We start from the raw sequence: 22118 nt of genomic DNA on the forward strand, positions 1-22118 counted from the left end.
AGCCAAAAGGTGCTGGTGTCTCAGCAGAGCTGACTGTGGCCCTGTCTCCCTTTGCCCCAATGTCTACAGACAGGGCCACAGTCAGCTCTGCTGAGACACCAGCACCTTTTGGCTCTTCCTCTTGCTGACCTGTTTGCCATTCCCATTGATTATTCTAAGAACGTTGTAATTAAGAACCAAGACTAGAGTTTGCCTTCCCATCATAGAGTTTGCCTGATAGAAGAGATGCTCCTAGGTAACAGCTGATGGCAGAAGTGGTCCAGCAAGTGATGTTGTTTCAGCCAAGGAGCTGATGTTGAAACCATGGCTCCTTCTGCTGCAAGCCTGATAGCTGCCAGCTGATGGCAAGATAAGCCCAATGGAGGCAACTTCTCAGCAGAGCCAACGGAGTGCCCCTGCCAGCCTTCACTCCTCCAACTGCAAATCCAATGTAATGGCTACTGTCAGAGAGTAGATTGTATCATCATTTGTGGAGAAGACCCTTGCATAAGAAACACTTGGCCAGATCAGACCAAGAGTCCATTTGGACAGAAAGGAAACAGCCCTCCCTCCTTCCATATGCACTTAATGCCGCCAGCACAGAAAAGTTCTTGAGCATTTATTTCCTTATATCCTGCCTTTCTTCCAAAGAACTGCTAGCAACCACATCTTAATTAAATGCCATTTTAATTAAAACATAACATAACTCATGCAGTATCCCTTTGAATTGATGGCTGAGCCAGGACATATGAAGTCTTTCACCATTTTGATTTCTTCATTATTAACAGTAAAGTACTGTAATTCTCTGGTGGACATGATTTTTGTTTTCTTAATATTCAGCTGCAGTCCTGCTTTTGTGCTTTCTCCTTTCACTTTTACCTGGAGTCCTTTCAAGTCATTGCTTCTTTCCGCCAGTAGTGCGGTATCATCTGCATGTCTTATACTGGAGATGTTTCTCCCGCCAATTTTCACTGCTTCCTCTAATCCTAATCCAACTTTCCTTATGATCTGTTCTATGTACAGATTGAATAGACAGGGAGATAAAATACATCCCCATTGGACACCTTTGCCTATGGGAAACCATCCTGTTTCTCTGTAGTCTGTCCTAACTGCAATTTTTAAAAATGTTCAGTGGCAGGTCAGCTTATGTGCCAATGGCCTGCCTGAATGCAAACCTCTGTGTGCCAGCAAAACGGCAGCTGAGATGGAGCCAACCCAGCCTCTCAGCAGAGAGCTCCAGAGCCTGGGAGCGGCCACCAAGAGGGTCCCTTCTCATGACCCCACTGAATGCATCTCCAAAGGTTCTTGGATATCCCAGAGCTGAGCCCTGTCACAGAGCTAAGCGAGAAACAAGGCTCTGGTGAGCCCAGATCTAAATTAAACCTTGCCTAGCTGGTGCTGGTATCTGGGCAGACTTGGTAGCCTGCCTCATTGAAAGTTCATTCCTTGCTTGCTTTTATTTTGTTTCCTCCTGCTGCTACAACCTGCTTCAAGCCAAACCACCTGTTGGGATTCCAAAGGCAGGAAAAGCTATTCCTCGTGTGCACACTTCCTGAGCTGCTCTGGATCTTGCCCTTCAGCTGTGCCTGCTGCTAAGGAAGCTCTAAGGAGGGCAGCATGTCTCCATCTGGGAAGCAGCTGAGTCAGTTTCTCATCTGCCTCTTCCCCCACTGTGTCCATCTGCTTACCATATCACAGAGACAAAAGTCGGGCTGTTCACAAGTGCTTTGCAGTGCAACCAGACATTGTCTAAGTCTGGGGTTGCATTCTGCATTCTCCCCAAGAGGATCAAAGATATTAATCGCTGTTGGTCCCACGGGGAGATTGCTAAACTGAGGTGGCTGTTATTAGGTGGCAGCTTGCTGGGGGTGAAAGCAGTTTTAATCCACTCATCTGGAAGACGCCAGGCTGGAGAAGGCAGGCATGATGCATCTTTGGGGCTGGTCCAGCCTTTTTCTCTTTCAACAAATGGGAAAACTGCATGCTGTTGTCGGGTTTGCAGACTCATCTCAGAACCCATGGGAGGCACACAGAGATAGACGGGTGGCCATATGCTTTGATTCCTTGCAAGCACAAGAAAAGTGCAGAATCAGCTGCCAGACACAGCATCCAGTTTTGCATCAGTTACACCTTCCATTACAAAACTCTGAAAATAAAAGGCTATTTTTTAGCTCTGGGTGCCAGGTTAGGATTGAAATTGTGTGGATAATATCTGCTGAATACTGAAGGGCAGCTGAATGAGGCATGCATCATAAGGCTTGAGTGCCTGGTCTAGATCCTTGCCTCTTAGTGTTTTGGCAAACCATAATCTGCTCTGCAAAATAAGAAATTATGCAAACGGTCTCAGTTTGGATAATTTCTATGGGTTGCACGATCTGTCTTTTTTTGCCACAGAATTGGGGTGGCCTGGTGGCATAAAATGTTGCTCTTAAGCCTAGTGAATCCCAAATGGGAAGTATACACTTCCAGCAGCCTCCCTCCAGTGGTGAGCTGGGCCAAGGACAAAGGGGCAGGGTCCAAGTACCAAATCCAGCACAGTCTAGCTTAGTGCTAGTTATGAAACCTTAGAAGAGGCATTGTTCTGTGGGGTTTTTTTTTGCGGGGGGGTGCCCAGAAGCCAGGAACCATCCAACAGTGGGGGCAGGACCTTCTTGGAATTCAGGAGTCAGGTTTGGCCTCTGGGCCTGAGCTTCTGCACCTCTAACTTGGTTATCGATAAAAGGCCCGGGACAGCTTGCAATAAATATAACCAAAACTGAATCAAGGAAGGCTGGTGACCAGTCTGAGGGGTGGGGCAGAGTCAGGAGCTTAGCAGAGACAGAACAGTCTTTGAATCCCAAGAGCTGGCAGCCCGTGACTCAGAAAGATGCAGAGGGCTAGGGATTCACGCAGCCACACAAAAGTGCTCCTTCAGCCTCACATTCCTCTCTTCGAGTAACAGCCCCCGTTATACAGAGCATCAGGTGATTTAAGGATGCTGAGTAGGACAGGAGACTCCACCCAGTGTAACAACAACAACAACAGTGCAAATAAGATGGAATTTTCTTAAAGCTAAGCAGAAAAGCAACCCTTGGGTGCACATATACAGGGACTCCCCCTCCATACCTGCAAACCTCTAACCAGGCCACACCCCAGACCCTATGCAGACCAGGCCACAAACACAGAAATCCCAGACTATACACAGACAAACCCCAAATCATGCGCAAACCCAGTTCACATATACATTTTCAAAGATTAAACGGCACACCAGGAATGGAGCTGCTCAGGCTGCCTCTGGGAGGAAAGGATTGCCCAGAAGGCCCCACTGGTGTGGATGGAAGGCTTTTCCTAATGCTTCCTGGCTGATGAGGGGAGCTAGCCGACCCTGGCACAGGGCCCCAGGCAGATCCTGAGCCGTTCCGTTCCAGGGGGATCTTGCACATGCACAGCTGTGAATCTGAAGGTGCCACAGTGCTAGCAACTCCAATGCAGTGGCAGCTGGTCACTGCAAAGAAGCTGGTAGCATCCCGGCAAAGGTGGAATTTTTATTTTTGAAAGATACGGTAGGCAGGGAAGCAGGAATACAATGGCAAGTCAACACCTGTGATTGGAGCCACCCCTGCATTCTGTGCAGTAGAAATTAATAAAGTGTCATCAGAAAGCAGCATTGAAAGACAGTAGCTAATACATGTATAGCCTGGTAGACATAAAATGCCTGGGCAAACAGAAAGGACTTGAAAAGGTTCAAAGGTTTTTTTTTCAAGGACAGCTAATGGCTTGCAGTTGATCCGTTGGACAGCTTAGCCAAAACCAAAAGCTTGCTTCAAAGTGCAAATGTATGAGCAGCTTTCTCGTTTCTGGTTGCCACCAAATGCAGAGTTACGGCACCCGAGGATAAGAAAAAACGGAGGCCTTTAGTTAGGAGCAGTAAAGGGAATCATGGGGAGAGAGAAGAGGGCTGCGCATGGAACAGATGTAGCTCTTTCTGCCATAGCTGGGCTCATCCCCCCCCCCCCTTAACTTGATAAACCCTCAGCATCTCCTCTCTGTAAGTTTTCATAACCTTGTGTGAGAGGTACTCAGACAGAGACCTTGAATTCCAGCGATGTTCATGCACTTTTTGGCTTGCTGCTACTCAACACAGGCTCCTGTCTGAATGTCAAGTGCTTTGGAGGTGCAATCCATGGGGACAAACTTTCATACCAGCCCCATTGAAAGGAAAGTTTCGCTTTCCTGGTGGATTGTGCCTACCCCTATTAGGCCACTTCTCTCCTCTCCTGGCATACCCCAGCCATAATGGTTAAGAGCTTTGCTAGCTGGAAGAGGCTGGCATTGTAGTCCAACATCTGGAGGGCACCAGGTTGGGGAAGGCTGTCCTCTGCTTTTGGAATCAGTTGCATTTGTAACCAGTTGAGAACTTAGCTAATCTTTCTGTTCTGCCTGACAAAGGATCTGCGCAATTTTGCATGCTTCTGGGACAGGAAAATTATCCTGCGGGATCAGACGCAGCATCCATTGTCCTGCTCAGCATTTGCTTTCTTCTAGCATTAGTCAACCACATGCCTTTGGGCAGCTCAGCAACAGGTTGTAATGGCAAAGATACTCACCCCCTGTTAGTTCCAGAATCTGATACTTCCCAGCTTGGGGATTCTGCACAATTAATGGCTCTTACTTTCCAGTGCTCCTCTGTAAGCTGTCTTTTAAAATGTCAGGGCAGTACATGCCTCATTGGTCAGCTTTACTATAAGCGAGAGTCTTTTTCAGTGGAAGGAAGGTGCGAGTGCGAAAGCCGGGGCCTTAGCGTGGGCTTTTCCATTGCCATGACCTACACCAAGGTAAGCAACCTGGCCCTCCCAGGTGCTTTGGATTATAACTCCCATGAGACCCAGCCAGCATTCCTAAAGACCAGGGATTCTGGGAGTGATACCACCAAAACATTGGTGGAGGGACACGAGTTTGTATACCTGAACTGTCCTTTGCCATAGGAAGGCAGGTTTAAACCAGATTGGATCATCGTCTGGCTCAGGTTTATCTGTACCCTGACTGGGATTCCAGATGGGACCCACGTTATCTGGAGCAGCTGGGGACTGAGCCAGGAACCCTTTGCATGCAAAGCTGGTGCTCTTCCCCTGGGCTGCACCCCTTCCTTGTGAAGGAACCCAAGTGCTTCAGAAATCATTACACCAGGTCAGGCCACATGTCCATCTAACTGGTTCGCAGGAAAGAAGAAGCCACTGTGGGGGAATTTCCCAGTTTTTCATCATGTCAGTACAGACGAAACATAGGAAAGATGCTTTTTTTGGTATATCTGAAGAAGATAAGGAGCCGTTGAGGAAAGAAAAGCTTTTTCCCCCCTGAAAACGGTTGGGCAGAATCAATATTTGCTCCCATTCCTTGCAAACTTTCTCTCTGATATTTTGTGACAGAGAAGTGCCTCTTGTTTTCATTCCCCACACACCCCCCACCCCTCAGTGGGTACTCATAGAACAACCTGCAGTGCATCCCTGCCACGACTTGAATATTCAAAAAAGATGTTACCAATGCCACACTAAGAACACTCCCCACAGCAAGGAACCCCCCGCATGAATGCACACAAAACAGGCCACTGTGTTGTTTACTCTGAGTGTTGGTGATTTTCCAGAATCTCGCACAGATTGTATTCTTGCCACTTTCTACCTTGCCCATTTTTCAGGATGGCAGGGGTGGGACTCCTGTATGTAGGCCATGTGCCGGCTGATGCTCTGTGTCCCTGCCCAGCTTGTCATGAGCTAAGATCGTAAGTGCACCCTGGGTATAGTAGAGCAGGGGAAAGTCCTGTGACCCAGAGGTGTGGATTGCTTGTTGCTACCATCTAGGCGATAGCATGTACTCTGTGCATCGCTTTAGAGCGCTCTGGCACTGAGGACTTGTTCTAGAGTTTAAGCTCCAGTGGATCTGTTGTGGTGATCACCTGCCCAATCAGGGCAGAAACTCAGATCCACACCTGTCCAAGGTCGCATGGATCTCTTTCTCCTCCCCGCTGGAATTGCGATCTTTCTCACAAATGTGCCTGGATTTGTATCAGTTAGGAACCATCAGCTGCCCCTCCCCCCTCGCCCATCAATTGCCTAAATGTAGAAAGGGTGCATTATGCAAGGATGATAGCTGACTCATCTCCACCCCCTCCCTGTCACTTTTAGCCTCAACCTCGCTTAGGATCCTCCCTGCCTTTCCCGGATAAAGGAGCCTCTCGCACCTCCAGTTGGCCTGCAGAAGTGACAAGAACCTTCAGCCTACCCCAGCCAGAGTTGTAGGCAGTTCCAGTTGCAAGACTAGGAAGGATCCCCGCTATGTCCTGCTTTGTTGTTTTCTGTATCTTCCACTTTTGCCAGCTCAAGGCGATTTCATTCATCTTACCCAGAGAGTGAGACAACAAGGGAGCAGAGCAGAGTTTTGCACCCTCGACTCCAAATCTTCAGCTTCTGAGATCAGAGCGTATACCTGGAACCATTTCTCTTAGCCATGATGGCCTATCTGATTGTAACTGATAAGATTGCCTCTGATCATGTGTGGAGTTTCTATTCTCTCTTTACAGACATCTCTTAACACACCTGCCATGGAATGGAAGCAGTTCTTTTTCTTCTGCTTCGCCGGACCATTTTTGTCTCCTAGCTGGCTGGGGCAAGGGAGAGGGGAGGAAGTGGTACCACTCAGCTGGGCACAGGTGGCTCTAAGTCAGTGGTGTGGTGGTACAAGGGCTCAGAAGTAAATTGCACCAAGTTCAGCAGGAAGGGCTTAATGGATGCTTGCCCTTGCCTTCCGCTTGAGGAAGTATTAATGGGGAATGACCTTTTTCCTTCTCCTGTTCAGTTTCTGTATAACTAGGGAGTGAAGAATGAGTTAAGGAGGAATTGGCTGAGGCCTGCAGAATGGTGTGTGGGGATTCAGCAGATCTCCTCATAGCCTCCCCCAGCCTGGTGCCTTCCCAATACAACTCTCAGCATGCTCGATTTAGGATCATTTCTCACGCAGTCCCAGTGAGTGAAATTGATCCATTCCCAACATGTTTGCCTCCTTCCCCACTCTCCTGTGCCATTCTTTACTCTGTCATATCCCAGCCCCCTCCCCAACTTGGCCTTCCAGCTGAACCGCCAGGAAGTGTGAAAAATGGAAGGAATAGGAAACAGCAGAATGGTCGGATGTACCTATGTTTAGCAGCTGGAAATGGGCGCTGAGTTCCTGAAACCCATTCAGTCTTGTGTATCTCCTGAACTTGCAGCTGGGGGGTACATTTTTCAGAGTTCAGGTCAAGCCAGGTCTCCTCTTTCAAACCCAAACGGGTCAGTCCTTCACTCCCTCTGCCTGAATGAAAGACCCATTGAAAAAGTAAAACAAAGAAAACCCATTCCTCTAAGGGTTTTACCTGATGTTTCTCATCCAGGCTTTGCTTGCTTCTTCTCCCAAGCACCTCATAACTTTCCTTCAGTTCTCCCACTTCTCCTGGCCCCAGAGCGTCATCCTAGCTTGTGGGGAGCCACAGAGAAGAGCAAAGCTCAGAACCCAGCGATGCTTTTCTCTCCCCAATTTCACCCTTTCCTCTATTGCTGTTGTCCTGCCTTTTTAAAAAAAAGGCCCTGGGAATCCAGCTGCAGGGCACACCTCTCAGAGCTTTCTCCTTTCTTCTTCCCACAGGATGGGTCCCGCCAGCGCCCCATGCACCAGCAGAAGAAAAAGACGGTCTCCTTCAGCACCATGCCCAGCAGCCGCAAGCTCAGCAGTACGGCGGCCTGCATCTCCTTCATGCTGGAAGGCTGTGAGATGAAGAAGGTGCGCTCCAACTCCCGCATGTACTCCCGGTTCTTTGTGCTGGACCCGGACTTGCGCTTCATGCACTGGGAGCCTTCCAAGAAGGACTCCGAAAAAGCCAAGATTGAGATCAAGTCAGTCCGGGAGGTGCGGGTTGGGAAGAAGACGCCCGTGCTGCGTTCCAATGGCCTCTCTGACCAGTTCCCAGATGAGTGTGCCTTCTCCATCATCTACGGAGATAACTACGAGTCCTTGGACCTGGTGGCAAGCTCTGCCGATGTGGTGAATGCGTGGGTAATGGGGCTGCGGTATTTGGCCTCCTTTGGGAAGCACACTTTGGAAGAGGCTCCTGAGGCTGGCCGCCCCAACCCTCGCACCTCCTGGATCTCCTCCGTCTTTCACCTGGCGGACCTGGAGAAGGGAGGCCGGATCCCAGTTTCCCGGGCCGTGCAGCTCATTCGGGCTCTCAACCCTGGGATGAAGGCCTCAACGATTGAACTGAAGTTCAAAGAGCTCCAGAAAGCCGCCAGTGAGCGTCCTGGGGAGGAGGTGAGCTGTGCGGTTTTTGTGGAGGCGTACTGTGAGTTGTGCACCCGGCCAGAGGTTTTTTTCCTCTTGGTGCAGTTTTCCAGCAATAAGGAGTACATGGGCCTGAAGGACCTGATGAGCTTCTTAGAGGCAGAGCAGGGCATGGAAGGGGTGACAGAAGAGATGTGCCTGGAGATTGTGAGCAAATACGAGCCGTCCAAGGAAGGCCGGGAAAAGGGCTACTTGGCCGTCGATGGCTTCACGCGCTACCTCCTTTCGCCTGACTGTGACATATTTGACCCACAGCACCGCAAGGTGTGCCAGGACATGAGCCAGCCGCTGTCCCATTACTTCATTAGCTCCGCTCACGGGGCGTGCCTGGCCGAGGACAGCTGCTTCTGGGGGGGGTCCACCTCGGACATCGGTGGCTACGTGGCAGCCCTCAAGGCGGGCTGCCGCAGCTTGGAACTCGTGGTGTGCGACGGCTCGTCGGGAGAGCCGGTGGTGGGTGCCGGGACCCGCCTGGCCTTTTCCCGGGTAGTGGCCGCCGTGGCAGAGCATGCCTTCGAGGCCTCCAAGTTTCCTCTCATCTTGTGCCTCTCGGTGCGCTGCTGTGTTGCCCAGCAGAGGCTCGTGGCTGAACACCTGAGGAAGAGCTTTGGGGACAAGCTCTACCTGTTGCCCCCAAACCCAAACGAGGCCTATCTCCCCTCTCCAGAACGGCTCAAGGAACGCATCCTTATCAAAAGCCGGAAGCTGCTCCCCAGCTGCCAGTCGAGCGAGGGGGATGTATCCGATGATGAGGAGAACTTGGAGCTAGGCCTGCTCCTCAGTGAGGAGGGCCGGGAGCAGCCCCGATGCCGGCGGGTCTTGTGCCGCGAACTCTCAGACCTGGTGAGCCTGTGCCAGACGGTGTCTTTCCAGGGCTTTGAGGCCTCGCGGCGGAGCCAGTGCTACTGGGAGGTTTGCTCCTTCAGTGAGGTCGAGGCCGGGCGCTACGCCAACGAGGAGCCAGAGGACTTTGTGGCCTACAACAAGCGCTTCCTATCTCGGGTGTACCCGAGCCCCATGCGCATCGATGCCAGCAACATGAACCCCCAGGATTTTTGGAAATGTGGCTGCCAGATGGTGGCCATGAACTACCAGACTCCTGGCCTCATGATGGACTTGAATGCCGGCTGGTTCCGCCAGAATGGGGGCTGCGGCTACGTCCTCCGGCCGGCCATCATGCGGGAGGAGGTCTCCTACTTCAGCGCAAACACCAGGGACACCTTGCCCGGCATTTCAGCCCAGCTGCTGCACCTCAAGGTCATCAGTGGCCAGAATCTGCCCAAACCCAAGGGTTCCGGGGCCAAGGGCGACGTGGTGGAGCCGTACGTCTGTGCCGAGATGCACGGCATCCCTGCCGACTGTGCCGAAAAGCGCACCAAGACTGTGCTGCAGAGTGGGGACAATCCCGTCTTCGAGGAGACCCTGGAGTTCCAGGTCAACCTCCCTGAGTTGGCCATTCTTCGCTTCATGGTGCTTGATGACGATTACATTGGGGACGAGTTCATTGCACAGTACACGATCCCCTTCGAGTGCCTCCAGATGGGCTACCGCCACGTGCCCCTCCAGTCCCTGGCGGGTGAGCCCCTCCCCAATGCTACCCTGTTCGTGCATGTGGCCATCACCAACCGGCGGGGCGGAGGCAAAGCGCACCGGCGGGGGCTCTCTGGGCGCAAGGGACGGCGCATGCGGGAGTACACGTCCACCAAGACCACTGGAATCAAGGCTATTGACGAGGTGTTCCGCACGGCCACGCAGCCACTGCGGGAGGCCACAGACCTGCGGGAGAATATGCAGGTACCCAGGTAGTGGGAAGTGGGAGCTAGGACTCCTCACTTTGGTTTGCAAGCCCCCGGGAGATGGGGAGATGGGCTGCTCTCTAGGCTTGGTGCTCCTCTGAGCACTCCTCTGCACCACAGAGAGGATTTCCCTTGGGCAGCTATGTTAACTCTCACGGCCTTTCCCAGTCTGTGAGCACAAAGGAGCTGGGCGTTATCATTGGGTGGGGCAGCTGGGCATCCCTTGAAAAAGACCATTGATCCCTTTGCAGAACTGGATTTCCAGTGACAGGACAGAGATCTGTGACAGCTTGGCTGTGCTTATGTCTGTTGATGATGCATCTTGAGTGAGGAACAGGATCTGCTATGTTAGTGCCTGGAAGGGCAAAGAGAGGAAAGGGGGAGAATCACAGGAAATGACCTTTTGGCAAATCAGATTATTTGCCTGCCCAGTCCAGTGTTGATTACTCTGACTGACAGCAGTTTTCCAGGTCCCAAGCAACAGTCCTTCCCATCACCTGCAACCTGTTAAACCAGATGCCTGAGATTAAACTTCTGTCTGCAAAGCATTCATTCATTCATCAGATTTATATTTTGCTTTTTTCTTACACCGAACTCAAAGCGGCTTGTAGCATTCTCCTCCTCCCACTCTCCATTTTATCCCCACAACAACCTGTGAGGTAGTTTGGGCCAAGAGCCTGTGGCTGGCCCAAAGTCACCCAGTTGGCTCCATGGCCAACTGGGGACTAGATCCCAAGTCGCCTGAGTCCCAGCCCCACACTCCCCGTCCCAGCCCTTAACACTCTTAAGCGTTACAACACACCGGCTCTTACGTGGGTTCCGCCATTGAACTATGGCCCTCCTCAAGTCAGGCATGGAGGCTTGAGGAGTTTTAAGGGACAGGAAGGCGATTAAATCTACCCACCCCCAGGCTGGGATCATCATCTCTGCCATCCCTTTTCATAGATCGGCTGGTGTGCTCATCGCTGCAGTGCCCTGCAAGGCGAGAAGAGCTCCCTCCCTCGTGTTTCACAGATTGTCAGTCATCTTTCATTCTGTCATTCACTCGCGGATGGAATGATTTCAGGGATGTGCTAGAATTTTCTTCCTCTTCTGCTAAAGCACATTAGCGCTATCCACACGTGCACCAATGTGCATTAGTGCAAGCGCATGTTTGTGCAACTCTCCCCTGCAACCAAAGCAAAAAAAGGTCGAAATCTCCATGACTCGGAAAAAGCCACCCTATTGTGGAGTCTGCAGGTTGTGTTCATAGAATTGCAAACTCATTTGACTCCTTGTTGTAGAGAGTAACCCTAACCCTACTCCAGGTGACTCAGACAAGAGGGGACTAACTCACATATGCCAAGGACCAGAATAGATCCCCAGGTTTGCCATGGCTTGTCTGATCTGGAGAAACATACTTCTGCAACCTTAAGAAACAGCAAGTGAGCACATCTGGTGCCCTGAACCTTCCCCAAGGAAATGTACAGTGAAGTCCAGCTTCCCACCATTGAGCTCCTATCCTCTCTCACTACAGCGTGTTGATGGGTTTCTTTGCATCCTCTGGTGGTCACCCTTTAATACTTAGCAAACTAAATGGGCACCGTCCTCTCAAAAGAGGAAATTTTGACTGCAGGCTTCATCCAGTTCTACCAAGAAAGGAAAAGTCATAGACTTCTATTATTTCCTTTAAAAATAATAATGATTCTCTGTCTTGAAAAGGTATGTTCACAAAAACCTTTACCCTGATTAGTCTGAAATGTGGCAGCATATTTACCCTTTTAGAAATTGCTACTCTGTTTGCCAGTTTCATCCAGTTCTGTTGAAAAACAAAATAATTTCCATGATTGATTGATTTCTCCATTATAGTGAACAGGAAGACAGGTGACGCTTTGGATTTTCCAAAGCAAAGCTCTGATTCAGACTGAGTCCAAGTGGCTGGCCTCTGAAGTGATCTGAGCTGAATAGAGGCACTCGCCAAAGCAGGGTCCTGCAGGCTTAGCCTAGGGGGCTGGCACGGGTTCACAAATGCATTCTCTGTGGTGAGTATCTCCCCAACTCCACATTTGCAGTACGTGTGAATTGCTGCTGCTCTTCTTCCAGGCTTGGAGTTTGGGATGTGGGTGTGGAGTAGGTTCTACCTCCAGAGTCTGAAGCTCAGACTTAGGACCCTGTCCCTCCCAAATAAATGGAGGCGAAGTCCCAAGGGCAACCTAAAGTTGCAGACTTCAGGGGTGAGGTTATGAGGACCCTGTTGGAGAAGGCAGAGGCCAGAAACATGGAGAAGAGGACCTGATGGGGTCGTGATGCACTTGTCTTTCCTTATCCTTCTTTCTTCTCCCAGAATGCCCTGGTCTCCTTCAAGGAACTGTGTGGCCTAACGCCAGCAGCCAACATCAAGCAGTGCATCTTAAAGCTGGCCACGTGGCTGCAGCCCAGCGAGAAGGATTGCTCCCCTGCGGTCACCCTCAACCTGGGCGAGGAGTATCCCTCCATGGAGGCCCAGGGGCCTGTCCCGGAGCTCCTGAGGAAAGTGCTCGTGGCCTACGACTCTGTGAGTGCGGCTAGCGAGTGGGAGTTGGGGGGTCCCCCACGGTCCTGTCCGGGGCTGCCTGCGGCTCAGGCTTCCGTTATGCGGATCCCCTTTCTGGTTCTGCTTATATCCCGGTAAACTACAGGGACCCGCATCTCAGCCAGAGTCCCCATTGATGCAGCACTCCTGGCTTCAAAGAGCCACTGGGAGCCTGCACTGCACGGATGTGAGGATGGAGCAGCCATCCTTCCAGCCACTTGCGTATCACGCGTGAAGCTTGCTTCTCAGATTACAGGCCTCACTGCAGCAAGAGCAGCTTCAGCTGGGTGAGCCACTTGTGGTCTTTCAGATAATTAGGCCAACAACTCTTTTTCCTTGCGTATGCTACCAAGGACTGATGGGAGCAATAGGCTGAAAAATCTGGAAGGCCACACGTCGCCCACCCCTGGTTTAAGCCTTGTGCAAAAATTCCCTTTTTCTTCTATCCTCCAGTGGCTAGCGGTAGGCACGGCATCAGCCCATGATACTCCCAGCTGCTTGCAGGGCCCCCTGCTGATGCTGCCATCTGATTAGTGCAAGGCAGCTGACTCTGGGGGCCACCAATTTAATTCTCCCAACTTCCCTGAGGAAATGTTTTTCTGGGGCATTGTGGGAAACTAAAATGGTGGCAGCCAAACCCAGCCAGCCAGTTCACTTTTTAAATTTTTTTGAGATTGTAAGCTACTAGGCTGGTTTTTTTAAACTTTGCCTTAATTATGTACAACATCTAGTGCCTGCAATACTTTTATTGTTCTTTGTTCGTATGCTTTGTGCTTGCCTATGAGGATTAAAGTCTCATGCTTAGCTAAAGTGGCAGTCCTATGCTTGGACTGTACCATTTCCAGTGGTGACAGGGGAACACATGTGACTGAACACTCCTCCACACCTGCCCCACCCCCTCTGCACATGCCATGGTGAAGAATTAAGTCTTCTGCATGGACAGGTTCCATGTGTGTGCATGCATGTGTGGAGAAGCCTTCAACTGCGTGAGCCCACACCTCTAATCTAAACATGGTACAGTCCAGATGGGGCAGGTTTCCTGCCATTGTTAAAACTTGATGCCTGCAAGGCTCAATTGTTGTGAACAGAGCTTTGCCTACTGGGTAATATAGACATGAGGAGGAGGAGGAGGTGGTCAAAAGAGCACAGTGGGAAAGCACAGCTGAATCTGTGGAAGTTTTGGTGGTCGGCATCATATTACAGGTGCTGCGGTACAAAGGAAGAGTTGGTTCAGGAGACTCCTGGAGATGGTTTGTTGGGTGCTGTCTTCCCAGCCACTCATTGCCCCTCTCTCTTACTTCCTCCACCTCCACCAGATGATCCAGACAAGCCGGACACTAATCGAGTCAGCCGACGCTGTTCACACCAAAATTATTCAGGTGCAACAAGCAGGTAGGTGCTGGTGGGGTGCTCTGGAGGACTTTCCTCCTCCTCTTTTTCTCCTCCCATGGATACAGGTATCTGGATATCCCACAGTGCATTTCACCGTGGATCCCAGTTTTCTTTAGGTGGCCATCCCACCCACTTGGGAGAATTGAGCAGGGCTGATTTCTGAGCAGAGAGGTCTAGGGTTGCAGCTCTCTCTGTCAGACTCTTCCAGTCCTTCTGTTCAGTTACTGGTTAGATTTTGGGCTAGCCACACTGGATGGCTACAAACTGAACATGTGAATTGCCTCTGATAAATATAAAGCCGCACCTGCGGTGCCTTATCCTTGCATCCATTTGCACACAAAAGGTCTTTGTCGCTTTGTATTTTGAATCTGCATTTTTAATTTGATTATGTTTTAAACTGGCTCCTTTTTACTTTTTGTGAGTTCCCATCTGATTTTTACATGGTTTTCTCCTGTCATTGTTTGTAATTTTATATGGGTTGGCCATTTTCCATTGTGGATTCATTGTTGCCAGTGGCCTTGGTCATAGAAGGGGTGGTGATGGTTTAAATAAAACGAATAAATGGGTGAGATCAAAAACCCTTTAATAAGTAAATAAATAAGTTGTCACTGGCTCTTGTGGGTCATTCTGTATGTTTAGCATTCACATATTATGTATGGAGGTTCTGCCCTTCTTCTTGAAAGAGATTCAACTCCATTCACATGTGCATGTCCCAGGACTGGATGATTGCAGCACTGAGTGATGATTTGCATGTGTGAATGACACATTCAGCCCTCTCTTGCTAGACCTCTTATACTGGCCTCATCCTCCTTCCTTCATGTATGTTCAGATTTTGCATCATTCCCTTTTCTAGTTTCTGGGGCTTGGAGATAAGGCTTGGTAAGGACTGCAGAGGGGGTGGGATAGGAGGCCTTTCTCCTTCAAAACCAGCTGGGGACCAGGGGAACCTGTGTCCTAGCAGTGGGTGTGGCCAGAGCCAACACTGGGCGGAGTTACAGGTGTGCCCCATACTTCTGCTCAGGGACTGAAGGATTCCTGCTGCCTCCAACGTCTCTTAAGTTTCCCTCCACTGGCTTTGTGGTTGGAGGAGCAGAGCAGGAAGCAGTAGACGATGTCAACAACCAAGAGTAGGGCTGGTGAAGAGCCTGGGGAAGAGGAGAGGCCAGAGGTCCAGGTTCTGAGGCCTGGAGATCTACATTTGGCTCACTGGCCCAAGGTTCCTCGCCTCCAGATTGAAGAACTAAGTGAGGGGCTGGGATGAAGGAAGAGCAGAGAAAAATTGTGATCATTGGTGTGGGACAATGTTTGTGGGGAACAGGAGGAATACGCATAGGCAGGGATAGAAAAAGAAATGCATACAGGTTGAGGAGAGGATAATTCTTGAGGAAGGCATCATTGACTTGGATTTGCATGCATCTCATTCTTTGCTCAAACAAATTCTTCAGGGTTTTTAAAATGCCTACCTAAAGGAGCAGAACCCACTTAGCTGGGGGCCAGAATGGGATGAGCATATACAATTTGTTCAGCCTTCAATGATGAAGTGCCACCTCGGTTGGAAGGTGACAGTTCTATGATACTGTCTGCTTTGCCTCTCCTCCCTCTCTGTGTGCCCTCCCGGTTCTGCATTTTTCCAGGAATGGGTTTTCACAAGGAGCTGCATCGCTTGGAGGCGAAAGAAGGTCTGAAAGGACGGAAGTTGCAGAAAGCTCTAGAGAGTTTTGCTTGGAACATCACTGTCCTCAAGGTAAATAGGAAGGCAAGGTTGCCAGTGCCGGTGTCCTTGAGAACTCACAAGGAAAGAGCCGGTGCAGTGTCGCAGTGGGGGTGGTGGGCTGGGACTGGGGAGATCCATCTTCTGGTGCCCAGTTGGCCATGAAGCCCACGGGGTGATTTGGACCAGTCTCAGAGGATAGAAATGGAGGGGATAAAGAAGACTAGTGGGGTTGCCTGGAGCAAAAAGGCAGGATAGAAATGTAATAAATCGGCGCTGGTGCCCACCAATAGCCTTTATCGTTCATGAATTTGTCTACTCCCCTTTCCTTGGGGAAGGTTAACCCTTTCCTCCCTGCCATGCCCCACCTGCCCCTTGCCCCAAGCCTTCTGTTTTTCCCAGGAAGGAAGCAGGTGTTGGCAGCAGTAGAAACTTCCTTCTTGGTTCTCATAGCAGTTGGGGGTGGGGGGGAATTTTTATGGGACCACTGCTGGTAGAGAAAAGTTTAACCTGGTCACTGCCCCAATTCTGTTTGGATCCTCCCATGACTCTGATTTATTAAAGCCACCACCACCACAACTAGACATATTAAATGCATTCACACTTTAGACGTTCACCTCTAGCTTGGCCCAGAGTCTGTTTGCCTGCTTGAAGCCGCAGTTGGGCATATGCTGAATGGACACTGCCCCCTAGTGGCCATTGGCTTTTTATGTACTTGTGCATCATGAAGCCATTGCTTTTGAAAACAACAAAACCCCAAAAGGGCTGTGTGAAGAGGGATTTGTCTCATGGGCAGCCCTTTTGGTGGCAGGAAAGGGAGAGAAGCACCCCTGTTCTTCCTCTTCCTGAGTCATCAAGCTTCCCGATTTTATTGCAATCCATTTAGAGGGCCCTCAGGCTAATATTGTGGAATATAAGTTCAATAATAAATAAATAAATGTCCTTAAATCCCATGTGGGGGAGGGCTGTGGGTACTTCCAAAGGAGGCTATTTTACCATGCCTCATTCATAGAACTGTACTGTTGGGGGTCAGGGGGGTCCAAACAGCATTGGCTTCCACTTGTAGCCTTCCTGTGTTTTCTCATTGTCGTCTCCATTTTCTCCTCAATGCAGAAAACCCATTAAAAGAGAGGATCGCTGCACAGGGCTGCTGGTGAGGGTGGTGGGGAGGTGACCGCTCATCTGTTTCAACATTGGCCTTCCTGTCTTGGTTGTATCAGAACCGCTATTACTGCCCATGGGAAGGCGGGAAGAATCCATTTCCAGAAAGGACAGGGGGTGGAGGGAGATGGGGACCAGCCATGGTAACATGGTAAAGGGTGATACAGGAGGTGGGGCAGCAGAGTCCTGATGGAGTTGGGGAGCACAGCAGGGTGTTGCTTCCCTCAAACTGTCTCCCAGGTCAAAGGGTCCAAGTTGTCCAAAAAGCCCAGCACAGTCCCTGGCCTGCTTGTCTTATGGAGGTCTAATTGGCCAAGGTTGAGGGAATAAACGTTGGCTACCAAGGTTCTTCATGTCGTATCACCCAAGACCTGGGAATCAGCAGAGGGGCAGAGCTGTGGCCACCTGTCCTGATTCTGCCCCACTTGCAGGTGCTCCTTCATTTGATCTTTCAGTTGTGAGTGTGTACATCTGAAGGTATGGGGCTGAATTGGGACAGGGATAGACTGGTTGATTCTTGAGCTAACTGGCGTGGTCTCGGTAATGCTGGAGTCTCCCTGGCCTGAAGTGTTGGGAGACTTTGATATACACGCGGACACTGCCCGGTCAAGGGCATGATGGCCTCCAAGGCATCCATGGGTCTATCCCAACTAGCATCATTTAACAGGGCATACCTTGGATCTGATTTTTGTCTGTTTCTATAGCTGCTTGAAGACTTTGACATGGAAGTTGCCTGTGGAACCACTGGGCTTTCTTTTCTTGACCTCTGACCCACCTTTCTTGCCTTGTGACCCCCTCTGTCCACAGGGCCAGGCTGACCTGCTCAAGCACTCTAAGGCTGAAGCGCTCGACACTCTGTGGCAGATCCACAATGCTGCCCAGTCATGTGGTATTGGGCGGAACGGAGCCGCCTCTCCTGACCTCTTCCGTGGCCGAAGTGTTCTTGACCCCATCCCAGAAACGGAGGGAGCCAGCGACACGGGCTTCTGCTGACTGGGGATGGACGAGACCGAGGAAGTGGGGCACTTGTGGACACAGTGGGTGCCATGCAGAGACTTTGGCATATGGCAGCTTGTCTGCTTGTTTTTTTAAAGAGACACAGCGCATAGCATTGGCTCTGGCCTGGGAATGGAACAAGAGAAGACCAGTCCATTTCTGTGTGTGTGTGTGTGTGTGGCAACCAGGGACTCCCTTACCACAGGGCAAAGGAATAATTCCAAATAGCAGATTTGGGATGGCAGTAGCAGATGGAATTTACTCTGTGGTATATGACCCATGGGAAAAAAGAACAAAACTAAACTCATGCACAAAGCCCAGTGAAACAAATAGAGTCTGGAACCTTCTTTTGGTGTTCCCCCTTCATTCCAGTGAGGCTCTGGTGAAATAAAGGCGGCTAGCTGTAGCCAGGACAAGCAAGCCACCTTAATCCATGGACCAGCAGGCAGTCCTGACCAGGAAATATCTTTTGGAGTCAAGGAGGACTCGGCTGACCCATTCTGGCCTTCAGGTACATGAGATATCCTTAGCTGAGCTCTTGCACTTCCTCCTTCCTAACCAGAACAGAAGAAGTCACAAAAGCTGGCTCCATGCCTGCCATTTCCCAGGGTTCCAGGGTCTAGATCTACTGCAGATCCTGGTGGAACCTCGGGTGGCTTATACCCCTCAGTAATGGCAGGGACAAAAGATCTGGCCTTGAGAGCAGTCTCCCCGTCTCCCCACCCTAAAACACAATCCACTAGAACAGAGGGAGCACCAAACTGGACCGGCTGATGCAGTATCTCCAGCAGAGGGCAGTGTGATTATGAGTGCAAAGCAAGGCTGGGAAATCTACGGCATGCAGAGCGTGTGGGAACCCATGGGTGAGAACCGCTGGGTTAAACGAAGGAGTTCTGTGTTTCTCAGTCAGCCTTGCCAACGCTTCCATCACCATCATCTCAAGCTATGAGCTGCAGTGAACTGGGGTAGCTCTCAAATTTTCCTAGCTTGAGTTCAGTTGTAATAATGCACATTTCAAATTCTCATGATTGGAATGTTTTACAGCATTCTCAATTGTGGATTAATACTGGATTTGCAATCCTATGCATGTTTAGACTGAAAAAAAGTCATGCCATTCCTAGCATGACCCAGCCAGCAAAGTTGGGCATGTTGGAAGTTGTAGGATTTTCTCTTCTGCCTAAACATGGCCAGCAGTGTCATTCCCATCCCCACCCTTTCAAAAATAGGCCATTAAATTTTGGATCTGCCAAGTTAATACTCTTAAGACGTATTATGGTCAAAGACCGCCATAAATAATTAGAATTAAACCAACAGTTTCAAGCAATAAATCAACATCCTGCTCTTACTGCACTCAGTACTCCTTTGCAGAATCCTTAACTTGATCCTTAAGTATTAAACAATGACATATTTAACATTATTTATTACCTTGAAACTGCACCCACAGCCCTAAAGAATTAGCTGATCAGTCATCCCAGCGAATCAAAATTTTGGAGGTGGGATGGTGAAGAACCTTTGAAAAGTCAAATATACATTTGGCCAAGCTTTGAATTTGCACAAACTGTATGTGGATTACCTCCATTGATCTCCTTACCTCGCTTGTTTTGGGGTGTTTGGGAGGGAGACTTGTTTTGGAATGGAAAGGACCGAGTTTGGTTGACAATAAAAGCTGAGCTTCTCTTTCATTCCTTCTGTTTCTTCTGGAAATTTACATGCATGCCATGCACACAGTCCTCACCTTGACATCAGCACACTGTGACCCGACCGACATTTAATGGTGGCAAATCATAGATTATTACAACAGTTACATTAATTAGCAATTAGGTTAATTTTGGATTGTTTAACTCCTAGTGTCTGTGTTCCGGTGTCATGGAGCAACCTCCAGTTGGGCTAATTAGACATTGTTTCTTCAAAATGGTGGCAACACACAGTGGGTATTTGCCTACATTTCATTCAAATAAGGTTTGTATCTGTGTGACAAAATAAAAACCAACAGACTTGTTAAGAACTGCCACCACATTGATCCTGACAAAGGACCTATTGAAAGTGCACTTCTATAAAGTGGCATAGCTATCCTGATATAATATTAGAATATCTATGATTTTAAGGAAACTGTGATTTTAATGAAGCCCCTGTAACCAGTATTTCAAAGCTATTTTACAGAGGGATGCCACTTCCTTTCTAGAAAGAAATGCTTTGGTAGCAGAATCGTGTGTTTGATGGTAGGAAGATGCCCAGTGAGGACGTATAACAGGAGGCCAAACCTCTTTCAGCCTGAGGCCAAGCTCAATTTTGCCAAGCCACGGGATGATGAGGCTGAAATAACAAGAATGCCAGCCTATTATCGCCTGAAGCTTTTCCTGATAGTAGCCTAGCTTTATGAGTGGGAAGCTTTTTAAGCTATTAGAATGGGAAATACGCAAAAGCAGGGCAACCAACAAATGACAGGAGGATGGGGGAAGCAAGAATTTTGTGGAGATGGAAAGGTGCCCCTCTGGGATCTCAGGTGGGCTGGACTGGACCTGTTGGACTGGGGTCCAACTTCTCTGGCTTAGAATGTAGCCTACATGAAGAAGGAAAGTACATTAGGATATTCCCTTATCTCTGGGTAGAATGTATTCTTTTTATATAAAATGTCTGTGCGTAACATAAAGGCAAGAGGCTTACTCTGGAGTAATTTCAACAGCAGGGAAGAGGGGATGAGTTGGTCAGTAGAAGAGAACCTGCTTTCCATGGAGCAAAATCTGGGTTCAACTTCCAGATAGGACGTGGTTGGTGGGACCTCAGACTGGGACCCAGGAGAGCTGCCAATAGCCAGTGGCTTCTCTGTGGGAGCCCCTAAGTTATGGAATAATCTCCCTACCAAGACCCACTCGGTGCTAGCTTTGCTCTTTTTGACTCCAGTTTAAGATGACCATTTTGCTGAGGCATTTAGCAACACCAAATTGTGCATGGGGGCGGGAGGGTGCCTGTTGTTTTTAGCCAGCCTAGTGGTATGGACTTGACTTAGTTGTTTCAGTTGTTTTAAATAATTTTAAAAAGTGTGATTTTATGATGTTCTTACTGTTATTTATATTTTATATTGTATTTAATATAATCATAGATTAGTAGAGTTGGAAGGGGCCTTGAAGGCCATTGGGTCCAACTCCCGGCTAGTGCAGGACACCAATCTACACCAACCCACTCAGATGGCCTATGGGGTGAGCTGGAGGGGCCCTGCTCCCTCTAAATGTCTTCCCTTCCCCTATTTTTAACCAAACAACCAACTTAAAAGCAGTGTACAATTTTGTTTTTAAAAGGCCTGTAAGCATTTGATGAAGTGTTGTACACCCCCCGCCCCCAGACGGCTTCAGCTGTGGGACAGTATAGCAATAGACAAGGTGGCCATCGTTCCTAGGCAGTCTGCACCTGGGGTCAAAGCCCTTTCGGAGTTACCCCTCGGGGGCATTTTGCAGTGCCCCATCTGCCCCACATAGCCAAGGCACCTGCAACCTCACTCCAGAAATGAATCCTGCTCAGAGTTAGCCTTGCCATTTGAAGGTGGTTTCTCAGTCAATATGTCTTAACGGCACTAAGACACTTCATGGGCCTGTCTGCCAATGAAGTGGAGGCTCAGGTGGGAGCGCCAGGTTAGAGTAGTTCCTTCGGTTTTTTGGCAAGACCCTGTGCCTCTTAACAGGAGCCTGGCACAGCAAAATGTAGCAGATGGATCCCTAGGCCAGGGAAAACTCTCCCTTCAGTTCACATCCCCAGAAAACTCAGTGTACTTGACTTCCTAGTGAGCTGCTGCCGCTTCCACTGCGGGTATCTCTCCTCCATTTGGGTGTTTGGGAATTATGGCTGGGAGGATGGATGAGATGGAGATGTGGTACTTGCGAGAACAGCACAGGAATTAGACAAGATGACTTCAGTGACCCCTTCCAAATAGAAAGTGGCATGATGCTCTTACGAGGTGGGGTGCCTCCCAAAGATCCAACCACTGGCCCTCCCTCAATCTCTGTAGGACCATGTGCCACAGTGGGAAGTATGTCTATGCCACGTGCCGGGGCCAGGCAATGAAAAGGGCACTGTTTGCTTCTCGGTCTGTGTTGAAGTAATTAGCCTAATGGGTCCTGCTGCTGATTGTGACCTACCTCATTAGCTCAGCCTCGCCTTCAGGTGCTTTTGTGGCTGCTAAGGAGCTGCCCGTTCC

At 49.7% G+C, this 22118-nt stretch overlaps 1 protein-coding gene across 1 annotated transcript in view; it reads left to right on the forward strand.

Annotated features, from left to right (window-relative positions):
* The window catches only part of LOC123030654 (inactive phospholipase C-like protein 2), a 35029-nt gene extending 15418 nt beyond the window's left edge, over positions 1-19611 (forward strand). The window contains exons 2-6 of the mRNA XM_044444758.1: positions 7630-10116; positions 12442-12651; positions 13986-14061; positions 15696-15805; positions 17741-19611. Coding sequence (XP_044300693.1) covers positions 7630-10116; positions 12442-12651; positions 13986-14061; positions 15696-15805; positions 17741-17926 — 3069 coding nt within the window. The 3' untranslated portion in view covers positions 17927-19611. The remainder of the gene's footprint in view (positions 1-7629; positions 10117-12441; positions 12652-13985; positions 14062-15695; positions 15806-17740) is intronic.
* Positions 19612-22118: the final 2507 nt, after the last annotated feature.

The sequence above is a fragment of the Varanus komodoensis genome, unplaced genomic scaffold, assembly GCF_004798865.1.
Source record: "Varanus komodoensis strain SLA01 unplaced genomic scaffold, ASM479886v1 scaffold45, whole genome shotgun sequence".
Classification (NCBI taxonomy): Eukaryota; Metazoa; Chordata; class Lepidosauria; order Squamata; family Varanidae; genus Varanus; species Varanus komodoensis.